Source organism: Lepidochelys olivacea (assembly GCF_965140295.1).
Source record: "Lepidochelys olivacea isolate rLepOli2 genome assembly, chromosome: 26".
Classification (NCBI taxonomy): domain Eukaryota; kingdom Metazoa; phylum Chordata; order Testudines; family Cheloniidae; genus Lepidochelys; species Lepidochelys olivacea.
This window is the reverse complement of record NC_140436.1, coordinates 6,830,594-6,846,858: the sequence shown is the minus strand read 5'-3', so window position 1 is coordinate 6,846,858 and position 16,265 is coordinate 6,830,594. Positions and strand designations below refer to the sequence as shown.

Below are 16,265 nucleotides of genomic sequence, written 5' to 3'. Positions count from 1 at the left end.
GATAGATAAGGCCGGCTATAAAAGCCCTGAGCTTTGCTCTTGGTCCCCCAGTGAGCAGGAGCTAGGGGTACAAGCGGAGCAAGGCTGCAGCAGTACTAAGTCCTTGACAGACTCCTTTCTCCGTGAGTGTATCCAGATCCGCATCTTTGCTGAAGCCGAAGAAAGAAGAGACACTCTCAAAAACTTAGCGGAAACTTGTCAGAGAATGCTCCAAAAGTCAGTTATTCTCCTGCTGCTGGTGATCAGTGCTTCTGCATCCTATGAAGCCGAACAGAATGACTCTGTGAGCCCCAGGAAAACCAGGGTTGCAGCACAGAATTCAGGTAACACTCCTCAAAGAGGGCTTTAGATACGAGAGCCCTCATGTGTTTAAACTGTTGCAAATGTCTCTGCTGCTAAATAGCTAGAGACTCTCCCTTCATGGCTGTTAGCAATAAATTATATAAGCAAAAATCCTAGGAAGCTGATTCTGTGTAATATTGATGCACAGCGAAAGGAAATAATCTCATTTCAGGAGATGGTTTATAAACCAGCATGTAATCTGCAAATGTGTATATCTAAGAGATATTAAATGAGTTACATGCGCTTTTTTCCCTGTCATAAATATACTTTAATGTTAAATTCCTTGCTTATTAGCAAGTTAAAGCTCCTTCTTCGAAATATCTCTGTGTGTTCAAATGGGGGAGGAACAGGATTTTTTTTCTGAATGCCACTTCAGAGAATGTAATAAGCTAAACATGTGTCCACTGTTAGCAGGTCGTCTTAATTGTCTATAGATATTGGTCAGAATGGTAACATGGAAAATATGATCAGCACACTTACCTAACTAGCCTCTACAATAGATGAGAGGAATAACTAGCAAGTCATCATTAAATGGCTATACTTCGTGTACTGTAGGTGTCCAGATGAGCTGAGCACATTTTATGTTCTCTTGAGCAATGGAAAAATAAAAAATCTGTCTTAAAATATATGGTAAAGACAGTGGGGAGGGATCCTCTAATTTGGAGCTCATTAAGAGCTGTTTTATTTTAGATCTGCAGGGCTTTGCAGTACTATATGAGGGTGTTTGCTCAATTTCCTTTTGTATTTGGTTGCTATAGAAACATAAGATCTCTCTCTCTCTCTCTCTCTCTAGTCCACTGTGCCTAAAACAATAAAAGCCTAATGCATATTAAACCTGCTGAAAGCAAGGTTATAATCGGAACCTATCAAAACATATAGTTATGAAAACAACTTGAGATGGCCAGAGGTGAATTAGGAATAGGATAATATCAATCTTTCTCTCCAGGTGTGTAAGTGGTATTGGAACACAGGGGCTGCATTTCTTTTTCCCTCAAAAGATAGCAGTTGTAACAGACCCCTCTTTAGATTAGGAGCTAGTTTTTGGTACAGGTTTTCCTCTTCTACTCTGCATATAGCCTCCTGTCTCTGACATCTAATATTCTGATTTAAGACTCCAGGTTGACATTCTTCAGGGAAGTGAGTAAGTAAGTAACAAGATATGACAAAAAGTAGTGAATATGCCCTGCACAGGGACATGATTGAACAGACCTTCAGCTTGCTAGAAACGCTTAATACCTGTTAACTTTAGGGCAGTAATCTGGTAATACAGTTGGCTCATTGTTTCGATACACCCGATATCATTTTTTAATACAGAGAAATGTTATGTTCTGCCGTTTACACACATTAGTGCCTATGTCCGAATTATTTTAATTACACGTTGATCTTCATTAGTTTAACTCCCTGGATCAAATGTTTATTCTATCTTCATGAAAACCTTTATCAGAGCTCTGCTCTGCTTATGAAGATATAAATATGAAGCAAGTAACCAGGGACTATCTATGCTAGTTGAACTAATATATGGACTAAAACTTTCTTCTTCCTAGCATGATACAGTACTCTCAACAGCAATCAAAGCTTCTCTCCCTTCACAATAGCCACAAGCATGAAAATGAAGTTATCACATTGGTTTATTTTATTTTTTTTGGCTAGTGTCCCTGTGCACTACTGTTTCCATTTTTCCCTTTCAGCCATTATATATGATCTAGATATTGTCAATTCATCCGGACTGCCTTTCAGACTAATAGACTATCGGAGCTCCAGGGCTTTTAGCCGTCACACAATCTCCACTAGTGTTTCTCCTTCATCTGTGCCTCAGATGCACTAATTTTTCCTAATTTTACATTAAGTAGGCTCTGCACAACCTTTACATAAAAACTGTGTAAACTCAAGAAGTAGGATAAATAATGCCTCTGGTCAATATTAAATGAAACCGACCCGTAGGAAACATTTTTAATTTGTGTGAGTCTAGGACCTGCAAGGTTTCAGAGTAACAGCCGTGTTAGTCTGTATTCGCAAAAGGAGTACTTGTGGCACCTTAGAGACTAACCAATTTATTTGAGCATGAGCTTTCGTGAGCTACAGCTCACACTGTCCGTTAGAAGATCTGTGTTCTGTTCCAAGTTTTGCTGGTGGTTTATTGCATGACTTCAATTAATAACTTGCCTGATATATCTCTTGTTTTTACTCCCTTCTCTCCCCCCCCCCCCCCGCAAAATATCCTGTGTCACAGGATATCACTTGACTGTGTCTGCAAGAGACTTCTGCAGCTTAATCATTGGTAACGTGCTTTGTGCCCTGAGATGAAGGGGGCTACAGAAGTGGGAAGCATTGTGTAATGTAGTAAGGTGTCCTATGCCTGTTTTCCAGCTGAAGTGGTTCGCTGTTTAAATAGTGCCCTCCAGGTGGGTTGCGGTGCGTTTGCCTGCCTGGAGAACTCTACGTGCGACACGGATGGCATGTACGACATCTGCAAGTCCTTCCTCTATAGCGCTGCTAAATTTGATACTCAGGTACAGTACAAGGCTAACCTCTTTTTCCTTTACAGCTTCCTCTTTATTCAGGCCAGGTTTACACCCTGATTTAGCAAAGCGCTTGCTTAATCCCCAGGGCCCTTAAATGCTTGGAATTGAGATTTTAATTTCTTTGGCCCTGATCCTGCAATGGGTTCTGTACAGGTCACCCGTAGTTCCTAATGGGCCTTGCTACTACTTAGATGCTCTTGTGGGAACCAGGACTTTTGCTTTTTTGGCCACAAATCTATTCTTCGGGGAGATTTTCTACAGTATGTTTTCCACAGAGTGAGTGCTGTGTGTGAGGACTTGGCAGAGGTAGCCTTGTGGGGCAGAGAGCTAAATTTCCTCTTCAGGAGGAAATATAAACGTTCTTCTGGCTGTGTAACCTGGCACAGACGTGTGATTTGAATTGGAAGTCTTCAGCCCTGGGAATGCAAAACCGGATCAGCCTGAGTCTCTGGAGCTGCAGATCCCCCCCGCCCCCCCTTCTTTTCACATGGAATAGCTAGAGAAAGGGCATAAGTAAAGGAGTGTAATCTTGGCTTTGCTGGGGATGTTTACCCTCATCTATAAAGGGGGCATAATAACCACCTCTTCCAATAGGGGAGGGTGACACGGTTTGGAAGATCGCAAGGTGCCTTAAAATGAAACACCCCACATCAGGATGTGAGCCTCAAAGCCTGCTTGGGGCACTCAGCACCTTACAGGATTGGCCCCTATATATGCGCTGTGACACCAACATTTTCGGCCTTTTTGATGCTGTTGCTTAGACTGGGAAGCTCTTTGGAACAGGGAATAAGTATTGTGTTTGTACATTGCCCAGTACAATTGGGGACTGTTGGGCATTAATCACTATTTATATTTACAATAATTAGGAATACAAGCCAGTGGAACAAAATGCCTTGACTGTAAATGGGTTTCTTTATTGCTGGGTAAGCTTTTGACACATACCTAGCAGCAATTAGCAAAACCAGGATATTGGTTAACATTGTATGACCGACTTATGCCGTTGCACATTAAGATGCTGCTGCTTCTAAATTTGCAGGGAAAAGCCTTTGTGAAAGAGAGCCTGAAATGCATTGCAAACGGAGTTACTTCCAAGGTTTTCCTTGCCATTCGGAGGTGTTCCACTTTCCAAAGAATGATCTCAGAGGTGCAGGAGGAATGTTACAGCAAACTGGACATGTGCAGCATTGCAAAGCGTAATCCTGAAGCAATCACGGAAGTTGTCCAGTTTCCAAATCACTTCTCAAACAGGTATGTGGCTGTTTCCTTACATGAAACATACAAGAACACAGAATGAAGCACATTTAAAAGGATGCTATCAACCTGACTCTATCTTTTAATTTTTACATGTTCCAGATACAGCTCACTTTAAATAGTACTTTCTGGCCCCCTGCTCATGTTTATAAAGTTCTGTACATTGGGGGAAACAGGGAAACTAGCTAGACTAAGAGCTCTGAAAGGCACAAAGCGAACTTAAAGCTGAGAATTATTTGGTTAACTTTGTTATACTTCTAGTGATGGCTGTTAGATGCAACATTTTCAGACATGTAGGTGAGTGTCCCTTTAATTCTTATGTTGAACGTCTCTTAGTGAATATTGCAGCTTAATTTCCTCCCAAGGCAACTCCACCTCTCTTCGCTGAAACAGTCTCATTCTTTGTTTAATATAAATAACTGAGAATGCTTTCCTTTAAAAAGGGCACCAGCTAAATGGCTCTTCCATGACTTTATGTTGTCATGACCCATTAGGTTGTAGGATTCTGAGTCTTCCCTACTCCCGATAAAATGGAAGGTTACTGTCATCTCAAGGAACAGGCAGGGTAAAGCTAGCATAGGTATGTCTGCAATGTAATAATTATTTTGGCTTGGAGGGGGAGGGTTTTACCAGTATAGTTATACTAGTACAATCCCTAGCGTGGAACTTATTCCCTTTCCTATATAGGAGTAAGCTATAAACACCTGTCTGACTACATCTACCCAAGGGTCGGGGTGTTGTATCAAGTAACAGGCATACATAGTAGACAAGGCCTTAATTTTATAATCTCTTCGGTATAAATGTTTAATTTGCACCCATGAAGAGTTCAAGTGACTTGACTCTCTCTGCACCTTGTGTGGTCACTTACACCTGTTCTACCATTTCAGAGTGCAAGTCACGCCCCAAGGTGCAAAGCAGTGGAGAATCTAGCCCTAGGATAGGGTCGCTGTTCCTTAAGAGACCTGTCTTGGGATAAGATGTGGTAAAGGAAACTTCCATACACAGCCTTTGCCGAGCGGTGAAGCAAAAGGATATTGTAACATGTTGAGTAACAAAAGAAGCAGGATTTCCCAGCTAATAGTTTACACTAAGTTCTCCTAAAGCATCCTGCTTTCCCAGCCCAAGTCCCAACATAGACACAAAATAAGAATGTGCCAGTTGGCACGGAATTCCAACAGGAAGTAGTTAAAGGGTCATGCAGCTTCCTCTGATTTAATCTCCAGTCAGTAGCTGTGAAGGAGGAAGGCCTTTCTGCCTCTAGACATGCTGTAGCTACTGAAATTAGATTTTAAAAAAAAGATTAAAATCCATTCATTTAATAAACATCAGATTGTATTTCTATCCAGTAACTTTGCGTGCTGGAGAGAGAGCTAGGGAAGGGGATAGAATCTGAAAGTTCAGTTGATGATAAACACAATATATCATCATCATCATCCAATAGAACCTCTTCTGCAAAGGATACTACGTGAGCAAAACTTGACACCAGGAAGAAGAGATGTTTCACTAGGCAGTTCCCAATCACTAGCTTCTGTGGTGCATTGATACATCTGCAGCAGCATAGAAAAAAAATGGACAACATTCTGTCACACTTTGCATTAAGGTTAAATGTAGAAATTCTTTGGCCATTTATGAACACCTCTATTGATCCTTTGAAGGGTTAATGCGTTGTCTGCATCCAAAAAGTCTCAATTATCTAACATTAGGACTTTTTAATAACCTCTCCTGATGTACCTGTAATTAGAGCTGTGCAACTAATGGATATTTTTGGTTCAACCTGAAAACGAAATTTTTCAAAATCTTCGCATCATCATGAGACATTTTTAATGTGCCAATCAGATTAAGTGAGGTTTTGTTTACTTCAAAGTTGCCTTCAATTTTATTAAAAATTGAAGGCAACTTTGAAGTAAAGTGTTTAAACTTTTTCAGAATTTTTGTTTGGATCAAAAAACAATTTGGTGACCTCAACATGAAGTTGCCAAATATGCATTTCTCTCCTGGAGAAAAATAAAAATTCAGCATAAAAACTTCACCCAGCTCTACCAAAAAACATTGACCTCTAACCCTTTGTAAATGTCAACTTAATAGAAAGTTTCAACCAGAACTCCCTACTGGGATCGTTTAAGTTAACCGTAGTACCTTACTCTAAACTCCCAGGCCTTTCGCTTCACTCTCCAGTTGTAGCAGAAATATCAATGTGCCCTGACCTGTAGCAGTTGAAGAAGCCGCCTGCGGTAACATCTGTGAGAAAAGCACTGTGTCTTTTTCTTCTTCTTCTTTACCCTATGGCCTTCTATCCTGCTCCATTATCCTCCTGGGCAGTAGCCCCCAGGACTTCGGCTACTTCTACACCTCCCTCCAGTTTGTTCTCTAGGAGATCGGTATGATTGCCCTGAACCCCCCCTTGTTCACGTTTGCGCTGTCTGCTTAAGTGATAGGAAGAATCAACCCAGCTCTCTCTGCGTCCCATTGAGGAGAATTCTTTTGAGAACTGTTATTTCTCTGCTTGAACTCCAAACAGAGATGTGGAAACAGATCAGCACAAATTCCTGGCTCGCGCGCTCATAAACAGGAGAGCAAGGAAAGCATACTCTCAGGGCCTTGTGCTAAAATAAAATCCACAGTAGCGAGTAAAAACGCCTGATTAAATTAATCAACTTTCTCTTCTTCAGCATGTTACTGCTGGTTGTAAATCCTAAAAATTCATCCCACTAGGAATGCATGCATTTGTCAGGCTATTAGACCTACACTGACCTCGTTTTCTTCTTCAGCCCTTTCTAAAGACTACATAGAAGGGGGGAAAGGGTTGGTGTCAAATCTCCATAGAAGAGTCCTAAGAAGCATATAGAGATTCCTTTAGAGGAGTGGACATAGTGCTCAGTGCCAGATATTTCCGAGGAAGCTGCAAAAAAAAAAAAAAAAAAAAAGCCCTAAGGCAAATGATTAGGGAATAACCTTTGCATAGGGGAATTTATACTCTGGTGTGCATAAGGGTCTATAACTTATTTCTGTCCATTATTTTATGGTCTTGATATTACCCTTGTTTGTGGGGATGAAATAAGGCAGTTTACAATTTTGATGGTTCTTTACTAGAGAATAAGTCCTGATAACCCTGTGACCTTTTTGATACCTTTGCTCCTAGTCCAACACTGACTTGCCAAAAAAATCGGAGAGTATCATTTCTAATTTGAGCAGTAATTAGAACCCAAATTTGTGTATTTCCCGTTCAGAAACTTTACAGGAGCACAGCTAGGACTAGGAAACTAGAATTTTGTCCCAGAAACACATGTACTGTAACTCCATGAATCAAAGATGGAGATGCGTACATGGTCTCTGGGATAGAGCGCAATCTATGTAAGTTGATAATATTATAACTTGTGTATTGGCTATGAAGCTGTTACTGCAAGGGGCTGTGGGCCCAGGTCCTGCTCTGTAATAGCTTACAATTTCAATTCTCTCTTTTTTCAAATGGATTTGTTCTAGCTTGGCATCAACTCTCTCTCTCTCTCCCGTGCGATTACCTCACTCGTGGGAGAACAAGACTATAATGGGCAGTAACTGTCTTGTTCATATATCCAGGTATTACAACAAGCTTGTGAGAAGCTTACTGGAATGTGATGAAGAGACTGTCGGCACCATCAAAGACAGTTTGATGGAGAAGATAGGACCCAACATGGCCAGCCTCTTCCATCTGCTGCAAACAGACCACTGCTCTCAAACGCACCCCAGAGCAGACTTCAACAGGAGACGCATCATTGAGCCTCAAAAGCTAAAAATCTATTTTAGGAGCCTCCGAGGTGAGGGGTCTATTCCATCCCATGTGAAACGTACCTCTTCAGAAAGTGCATAATTCCTTAGGGGAGAGAGAATGGGTGTGTAGGAGATCTAAACACGACCAATATAGAAGCCTCTTTTTCTAGGAGAGTTAATACACCCATCCAAATGTACTGTAGGCTGATTTTAATAACAATTAGAAACTGGTTTTAGATATAGTCGTTCATATTTTCTATCCCTCTCAAACCAATTTGCATGGAACTAGGCTTCTGTGTTCAATGTCCCAGCTTTCTGCCTTTGAAATTTCTCTATCTCTCTTCTCTTCCCCACCAAAAAAAAGGGAAATCATAAACCTAGGCTTTTTACAACAGTCAATTCTTCAGCAGACACCAAATTATCCACGAACTGTAGCTCAAACACCCTTGCAGTTTAAAACCAACTCTAATAGTTTAACCTTATTAATAGGATGAGGCTGATAGGTGGTGATATCTTTAGGATAGATCCATTAAAAGCTATCAGTGGAATTTGTGTTATGAATCTGTGCTGGCCATGGACGAATATGAATGTCATGTTTGGATTCTTGGTCTCAGTGACATACAGTCTTAATCCTCTCTTGTAAAACTCCCTTACCCAGTTAATCTACCACAATCAGGTCTAGCACTTACGAAACATGGAGGACTGTTTGTTTAGTATTGCCCTGCATCTCAGTGCAAAAACGACAGCATGGGGTGCAAGACCATGTGGTGACAGCGGATTTTTAAGTTGGTCAGTCTTTGCATTGGTTTAAAAACCCCAGCATCTTTATGTACTGTATCTAACTGTTAAAAGCTTTAAAAGAATCCTTAACAAAACTGTCTTAAAACTAGAGTATTAAAGGTCTTGCTCTAACTGTGGTATACATAGTTTTAAAATCTGTCATGTACTGTACATAAATTCCAGAAGAGTCTGCTTAAAAGAAGCAGAATATAATAATGTTATTGCATATAAATTTAGTTTTGTACCTTAGCTTTATTTTTTTCCCCTGGAAACACTATCTCTGTCATGTTCAAAAGTACACATTCCTCACGGTGGCCTTTTTCTAATGAAAGAGAGAAATTGTTTAATCATGTATTAGAATTGGAGCAGGCAAAAGAACTGGGGAGTAGCTATTCATACTCACCGATAGGCTGGGTTCCGACCGCCCGAGCTACCTTCAGGGGTTACCACGGTACTGTACTTGCATCCCAGCTGGAAGTCCTGCTAAAAAGCAAACCTGGGAATTGTCAAACGGCTGACAGACCAACTCTTAAATATCATGGCTGCAGCCTTCAGAAGGGTCACGTCTGAGCCACGCCAGATATGTCTAAAGGTAGCCAGGCAATCCAAAACACATGCATCACTGTGCCTGTTGTGAGCCACTTGAAGCGCAGGGCCTGCAAGCCTGCCTTTCCTACGATGCTCTTCTGAAAAAAAGATCTGAACGAGGCTTACAAGTTGGTTTTTTTGGCACGCCTAGCTGAAGGCCTCCACAGGAGCCTGTCTTGGGTTCTGTATGCCAGAAATAGCAACCTTGTGTGGTGGCTTGGGAGCAGCAGGGCTGATTCCAAAATCTACCCCGTTGGAAACTAGGTCTGGGGGGTAGCTGACTCTGGTTCGGCTCGTTAAGAAGCGAATCAAGTTCTGTAAAAGGCTAACGGGGGGACATCTCTCTTTGCAGAATATAAAGCAATAGAACTTCTCAACCACAAAGCCTTTAAACAATGACTTGCTGCTAATATATTAAAACCAGATGCAGTGACAGCATTTCCAGAATTGCTGTCTTCATTAAATGTAGCCTGAAAGTGCTGTCGTAAAATTGTAAGCAGCAAAAAATGTTGCTGACAGTGATTTTTGTAATATATCTAGAGACACTCTGAATCATGCAGTCCGGTTCAAGCTAGGTGCAACAGTGTCAGGTATACTGGAATCCAGCGTAAGGAGGATGCAATCCTACAAGGTGCTGCATGCTTCCCAGTGGGAATTACGGGTGCTCAATTTTACCAGGTGCAGGTGCTCAGCGCTTTGGGAGAGGTACTTTTTGAGATGCACCATTAGGAAAGGGGCATTGGAACAGGAAGTCTACCAGAGTTTGGGTATCAAGTACACTACACCGGGGATTTGCTCCAAATAGAGCTACCAGTATAAGTGCACTGGAGCTGCGGTCCCTTTACATACAGAGTGCAAAGCCGCTATTTCAACTCACCTTGCGAAGCAGGTCCAAACACTTGCCCTCCGAACATTGTGTTGTTGGAAAATGGATTGACGGCTTTTTCCAACTATTTGTATAAACACTGCTTACGTTTGTGTGTGTGTGTTTTTTTTCCTAAGGCTATTTAAATGCCCAACATTTTGAATGTTAAGTGGAAACTTTTTTTGGTTGTCCAATCAATTCTTAACAGTTTTTCACCTGGGGAGGACAGGGGAGTGGTCCTTTCCTGAGCAACCCTATTACTGTGGTTTCAAGCAGGGATAAATCTCATCTAGTGGCTTTACTTCCTCCCCCCAAGCAACTACTCAGCATAGAGAAAATCTAATTCACAAAAATATTTGAGCTGCTTAGTTTACGCCAAATGTCTCACTTTTTCCCCCTTGGCCTATAGTAACACCAGCACTGTACTACAGTAACATGATTTTCTGTGTAGAGTCTGACTGTTTCACACCCATTTAATCTCCAATGCTTTTTTTTTGGTCTTGTGCTCACTGCAAAGTGATTTTCTTGGGGGTCGAGGGGCTTATCTAGAAGCGTTTGCATGATTCTCGTTGTGATTTGTTTGCACTTTAGACATGTTTGTGCCATTATAAATTTGCATTATGTATTTATAATTTAATGATACTTAGGGGGGTTTGGTTTGGTTTTTTTGACTGATTACTGGAATAAACAGTGAGCATATCTGGGATATGTCATTATTTATTGTTAAATTACATTTTTAAAGCTCCATATGTTCATATAAAGGTTATTTGAAACATATCATGGTAATGAGAGATGCAAGTTATTTTCTTTGCTTATTTTTATAATTAAAGATGCATAACTTAATATGAGGCCGATGGTGGATTCCTTCTGAGACAAAATAAAATGTTAAATTTAGTCTTTTTCTAGTGTCTGATTTTCACTAAACCTTCACTGTTTGGGAAGACTAAGATACTGCTGACTTGCACATACTTTGATTTATTGTTAAAGTGGGGTGGCAAAAAAGCCAACCAGGTAAACTTCCGATGCCCTTTCTAATGTGTTTGGAGCATTATAGGTACACAAGCTCCCGCCACTAAGGAGTTGACAGTCAAATGTCTCTGGCTGGCAAGTCCCCCATTTTGCTTCAAGCAGCATAGGATCTGGGAAATGCAACAAAATATGGTTTTGTATTTCAGTCTGTGTCTTCCTGTCATCGTGGTGACACCTTACCATGCCCCGCTATCTGAGACCTGCTATTCAAATGCCACTGTGACCCTGAGGAGAAAAGCAGGGTTCTTGCCTTGGTCTCTCCACCTTGTTCCAACGAGAGGTGCAGCTATGTTTTCTTTCATTTTAAAGTCATGGTTCCAGAGTTGTAAACCCTGAAAGTGTTAGTTAACTAATACGAGGGGAGAGTATCCCATGACTCCACACTGAGGGGCTGCCAGTAGGAATACAGACAGGGGTCTGTCTACTTTCCAGCTCGTGTAGACTTACACACGAGCTCTGAATATAACCCCAGCTATGTTGTTGGGGGTCTAGCGCACGTACTTATCCACGGGCAGGAAATTAGACCCCCGGCTGCCACGTGGATTTGACACCCAGGGTACCTCTCTCTAACAAATATGAGACCCATGAACAAAGCCGATAGCACGCTGACCAATGGATTTTAAGGCCTATTTATTTTAATCTCTGCATAGCTCTGCAAGTGGTAAATCCACCCCTTCAAGAGGCAGTAGCTAGATCGACGGAAGAATTCCTCCGTCGATGAACCTAACGGTGTCTACAATGGAGCTTAAGTTGGCTTAACCACCTCTCTCAGGAGTGATTTCTTCCCTCCCCCACGCCCTGAGCCACACCGCTACGTCCACGTACGTTTTAGGTGTAGACCAGGCTTTAGTTCCTGCTAGTTACTTTCAGCCCAAGTTCTATCTATCTCAGCGCTCATAGGGTCCTCCTCGCCCACTAACGGACTCTCTCTTCACAACAGCTCTGTGAGGCGGAGCAGTGCTCTCCTCCCCGTTTGTACAGATCAGGAACTGAGGGACAAGGGACAGCTGAGCGTATAGCCTATGCTGCTGTGACAGTGTAGACATACCTCTGGGACTTACCCACATCACTCCATGGATGAGCTAGAAATTTGACCCAGGTCTCCTGCATTGCAGTCCAGTGCCATCGCGAAGGTATTCAATACATTTTAAAGGCAGAAGGATGGTCTCGTGGCCAAGTGTTTCATGTCACCTCTGTCCACAGAGCAGAAGCACCTACTGGACTGCCCATTCCAGTAACTCTGACTTCATAAGATTGGATGCTGACAGTCACCGATTCAAATCCCGCTGTTCACAGGAGACTCTTGAAGCTTTAATAGAGAGAGATTGTGACAAAGCAGAACCATTAGTAAAATGAAGGTAAAAGCACTTTTTAGAGACCATCTTTATAATAGCTCGGCTATTACAGGGAGAAGAATTTCTTATTTCAATTTACAGGCTTCCTTCGTCTTATCTCATGTCGCTCCAAGCACAGAACTCTTATCTACACATAGGCCAGGATCTTTCTCTAACTTTGTATGAAAGATCACAAAAATGAGGGTAGTCTTTATTGGAAAAGGAGAAGGGATGAAAGGAGACTTTGTTCACATTCACCGTTACGAAAGAGAGATCAGTCCCTTTTTTTTCCACTGCCCCATAATATTAAAACAAGAGGGGGCTCAATCAAAGAAGAAAATGTATTCGAGCTGATTGAGAAAGGGGGAAATGATTTCATGAGCAACTTCCAAGTTGTTTCCATTTTTCAGGGTTCACAATAGAAACATTTTCAACTGACCGAAAGCCACGTTTTGAAATAAAAGCAGGCTCAAAATGAAATGAGCCATTTCATTTGACCTTCACTGAATTTTTTTCAGCACGCCCAGAAAAAACCTGTTATTCTCACAGTTCTAGTTACCACTATTAATAACTTTTGTTGCCTGTTGCAATACAAGCTAAATCAATGACGCTAAGGAAATCAGTGCACTATTGCTCTGCTTTCTACTGATGACTGATTCATAGGCTGTTTCTACTGCCAGCGATCTTACCTCAGCTATGCCTGCTGTCACACCACTGTGAGGAAAATGAGGCAATCCTCTGAAGGCTTTTATGCAAGCTGTCCAAATGCCAATTCGGTGACCCGGGTCCTTGAAGGAGCCCTCTTGTATCATACAGAAATAAAAATCTAAATAAATAAATAAGCAGTTTGAAAAGCAGGAAATATTGCTGGCAGGAGTTTTCATTATACCATGTGTAACTTAAAAAATAACTTTTTCTTTTAAAGTCTGTTTGGGATTTTTCCTTTTTTTTAGCAGTTTCCATTGTCTCTTTGCTCTCAAGGCTGCAAGCATCTAAGCAATGCTTCCGCTAGGCAGGAGGTTAGTACTTCAGCTAATTATCCTTCTGCTTCCCCTTTCAAGGATCAATGCATTTTCACTACCAGGAGTAACAGCACAGTGTCATTGGTACGGATTGGGCTAATATCTGTTATTGGTCGAGAAGTGTACAATTGTTCACACTATCTGAACAGAGAGTCACCTCTGAAACTAATGTGATAAGTTTTTATATATATCATTCCTGGGCTAAAAATTGAATATGTTATTATATATATTGAAAATTGAAATATGTTATTATAAAATATTGAATATGTTAGCTTAAAGAGACTATGTATATATTCATCTGACATGCTATAGATCTTCAGATAGAAAACAACAATGCCATCTAATATTTACATCACGTTTTTCATCCTTGAGGATCCCAAAGTGACAGAAAGATGCTTACCCCTGCAAGGGCAGGAGAATAATCTATACCAAGTATAAAGGGACCTTTCACTGTGTCCTCACTAGGGATTTGTACTGTCATAACTAGAGCTGGTTGGAAATTTTCCAGTGGATCAGTTCCTCCTCCCCCCCCCATCAAAAAATGCTGATTTGAGAAAATCAAAACATTTGGCGGGAATGTACCGATTTCACAGAAATTTTTTATTAAAAAACTACCGGAGCACTCTGTTTCGACTTCATCATTTCGATTGTGACATACTTTATAATAGTCAAAATGAAACATTTCAACCTTATTGAAACCAAGAGCTTCAATACAGTCACTTCAGTATTTCCCAAATGAATTATGAATTGTTCTGGAAATTTCTTTTAGCTGGAAATTTCAAAATGTCAGAATTTCTCGTGGAATGGAAACTTAGTTTCAACCAGCTCTAGTTATAAGTATTACAGTAAAAAAAAAAAAAAAAAAGTTCAAACTGCAGTAGTGATATCAGTACAAAACTATGCCCAGATTAGGTTTTAGAAGAGTAAATCGCCTCTAAATGATGAACGTGGCTTGCAGTCAAATCACCATCATCTTAAAATGGAACAAACAAAACAAAGGATAATTTGATTTGACTCGGGACCAAAGGATGTGATTGACTGACTGATATTGTCTATATTTTTTTTTAAGCTTCGTTATATAACCAGGGGGAAATCATCTCAATTTTTCCTGGCCCTCACCCTTCCGGCTTTCTTTATAGTTATGAGGAGAGAGAAAAAAAGAAACAAAAAAAGAGAAACCTTTGGCACGTAAAATGACTTTGTATAAAATGGCTGGGTGTGAAGTTTGGGAACTCACTTCACTTCCTAACTCGGGGACCTTTCTTCCTTTCTTAAGAGGCTGCCGTCTATATTCATGTATGTTGTCTCTGTCACCATCTTTCAGCAAGTGTGACTTAAAATAATTTTTTTTTTAAAAACTAAAGTAGGATGATGAAATATAATGCAAGGTTCAAACTGCAATGTAATCTCTAATGCCCCTTCCCATGACACAAGCAACTTGCTTAAATGAAAAGGCAGAAAAGAATTAAATGGATAAAGAGACGGCTGTTTCAACAGAAGTGTAGAATATATGGCCAAGATTTATGACAAATGATTTTGGGGGCTCAGCTTGAAATGCCTTAAAGGGGCCTAATAACCAGTGGGTGGATGCTTGGCAATTCCTGAAAATCAGACCTCGTACGGTGGTGTATGTCTGGCACTAGTCATTTATTCAAATCTTGGTCTTATATGCGAGTAAGTGTCACAAGTGCAGTTACGTCAGCGAGGATAATACGGCCAGGGCTAGAAATCCACATATTTCAGGGCAGTAGAATATCACTTGTTAGGATCCTGAAGCAACACCCCAATTGCACAATTATGGGAGGGAGGGATTCACCTTCCATTGGAACATCTGGCTACTTCTGGTGACAAGAATAGAGGGAAGCCTGGTCTGTCCCAGTCTATGTTCCTGAAAATGCCACCAGTGAAGTCAAAATAACAAATGCAAACCGGATTCAAATCACCATGCACTAAAATGGGTGTCACACTATTGCAGATACTACATGAGCTGTGGAAACTTGCAGTGCACCTTAGTCTCACACAGGACAACATCTGGAAGGGTCACGCCCCCTGGGATGTTTGGGCCCTATGGAAAGACAAGGTAGGACTGCTAGTAGTCTGTTGAACCCCAGGCCACCCTAAAGCTGTTTCTCCTGAAATCAGTGGAAGTACTGGATGAGCAAAGACTGCAGATTGGGCTCCACATTTTTAGCAAGGTGGGCAATGCGATGGCAACGGTTAAATTTCACTCGGGCCATTGCAAATGTGGTCAAACATTGTCCCTTTTACCAAAGCACAAATTTTACAAAAATAAGCAATGCCTCCATTCTCACCAGAAGCCAATATAATTTATCAATGGAGCAGTTTCACTCTTTTGACATCAGTGCTCACAACGGAGGGTCTGGGATTTTCAAACGGAGCTATGGGAATTGGGCATCTCTTTTGAAAATCTCAGCCAGAGGCCATAAAGAACCTCATGCAGTTTTAGTCCTTGGTTATAATACCTACTTACCTCGACCACAGGCTCAGAGTAATTGATGCTTGCCAAGCCATTTAAGATGCTGAGATGAAAAGCACTGCAGAAATGTGTAGCATTTTCATTCCTACCCATAGCTGGAAAAGCTAATGGAACTTATACAAATACACAGGAGGATACGATTGTTTGTACGTACACACGGGATTTTTCTCTTATTTCTTTCTTTGAGGATGAAATGCCAAGAGAGATTCAAAAGTAAGGAGGGAACGGAGGAATTTGGTGCAGGAGAGAACATCTACACAAAAGCAATAATAGCAAGACAGACTTGAG

General features: G+C 41.1%; 2 protein-coding genes across 5 annotated transcripts in view; one reads left to right on the top strand and one right to left on the bottom strand.

Annotated features, from left to right (window-relative positions):
• Window positions 1–50: 50 nt before the first annotated feature.
• Window positions 51–10,872, top strand: STC1 (stanniocalcin 1). The gene is made up of 4 exons (XM_084615330.1): window positions 51–323; window positions 2,710–2,852; window positions 3,901–4,112; window positions 7,692–10,872. Exons 1-4 carry the CDS (start codon window positions 206–208, stop codon window positions 7,960–7,962), a joined length of 744 nt encoding a protein of 247 aa, XP_084471456.1. The 5' UTR covers window positions 51–205; the 3' UTR covers window positions 7,963–10,872.
• Window positions 3,758–16,265, bottom strand: part of SLC25A37 (solute carrier family 25 member 37) — a 137,999-nt gene continuing 125,491 nt past the window's right edge. For 2 of the 4 annotated variants that reach the window (XR_014709732.1, XR_014709734.1), the window contains 5 exons: window positions 13,148–13,284; window positions 12,186–12,433; window positions 8,888–9,125; window positions 6,867–7,014; window positions 3,758–5,662 (listed from right to left, as the gene is read on the bottom strand). The gene's annotated coding sequence lies outside the window, so the exon portion shown is untranslated. Of the gene's footprint in view, window positions 5,663–6,866; window positions 7,015–8,887; window positions 9,138–12,185; window positions 12,434–13,147; window positions 13,285–16,265 lie in introns of those variants that run through there. The other 2 variants (XR_014709733.1, XR_014709735.1) reach the window with 2 other exon arrangements.

What these genes read in the sequence shown, in the direction of transcription:
- STC1 (XM_084615330.1), top strand. Translation starts at nt 206, where the DNA reads ATGCTCCAAAAGTCAGTTATTCTCCTGCTGCTGGTGATCAGTGCTTCT. An exon ending in GGTTGCAGCACAGAATTCAG is followed by an intron (nt 324 to 2,709) that starts GTAACACTCCTC and finishes CCTGTTTTCCAG; the next exon opens with CTGAAGTGGTTCGCTGTTTA. An exon ending in CTGCTAAATTTGATACTCAG is followed by an intron (nt 2,853 to 3,900) that starts GTACAGTACAAG and finishes CTAAATTTGCAG; the next exon opens with GGAAAAGCCTTTGTGAAAGA.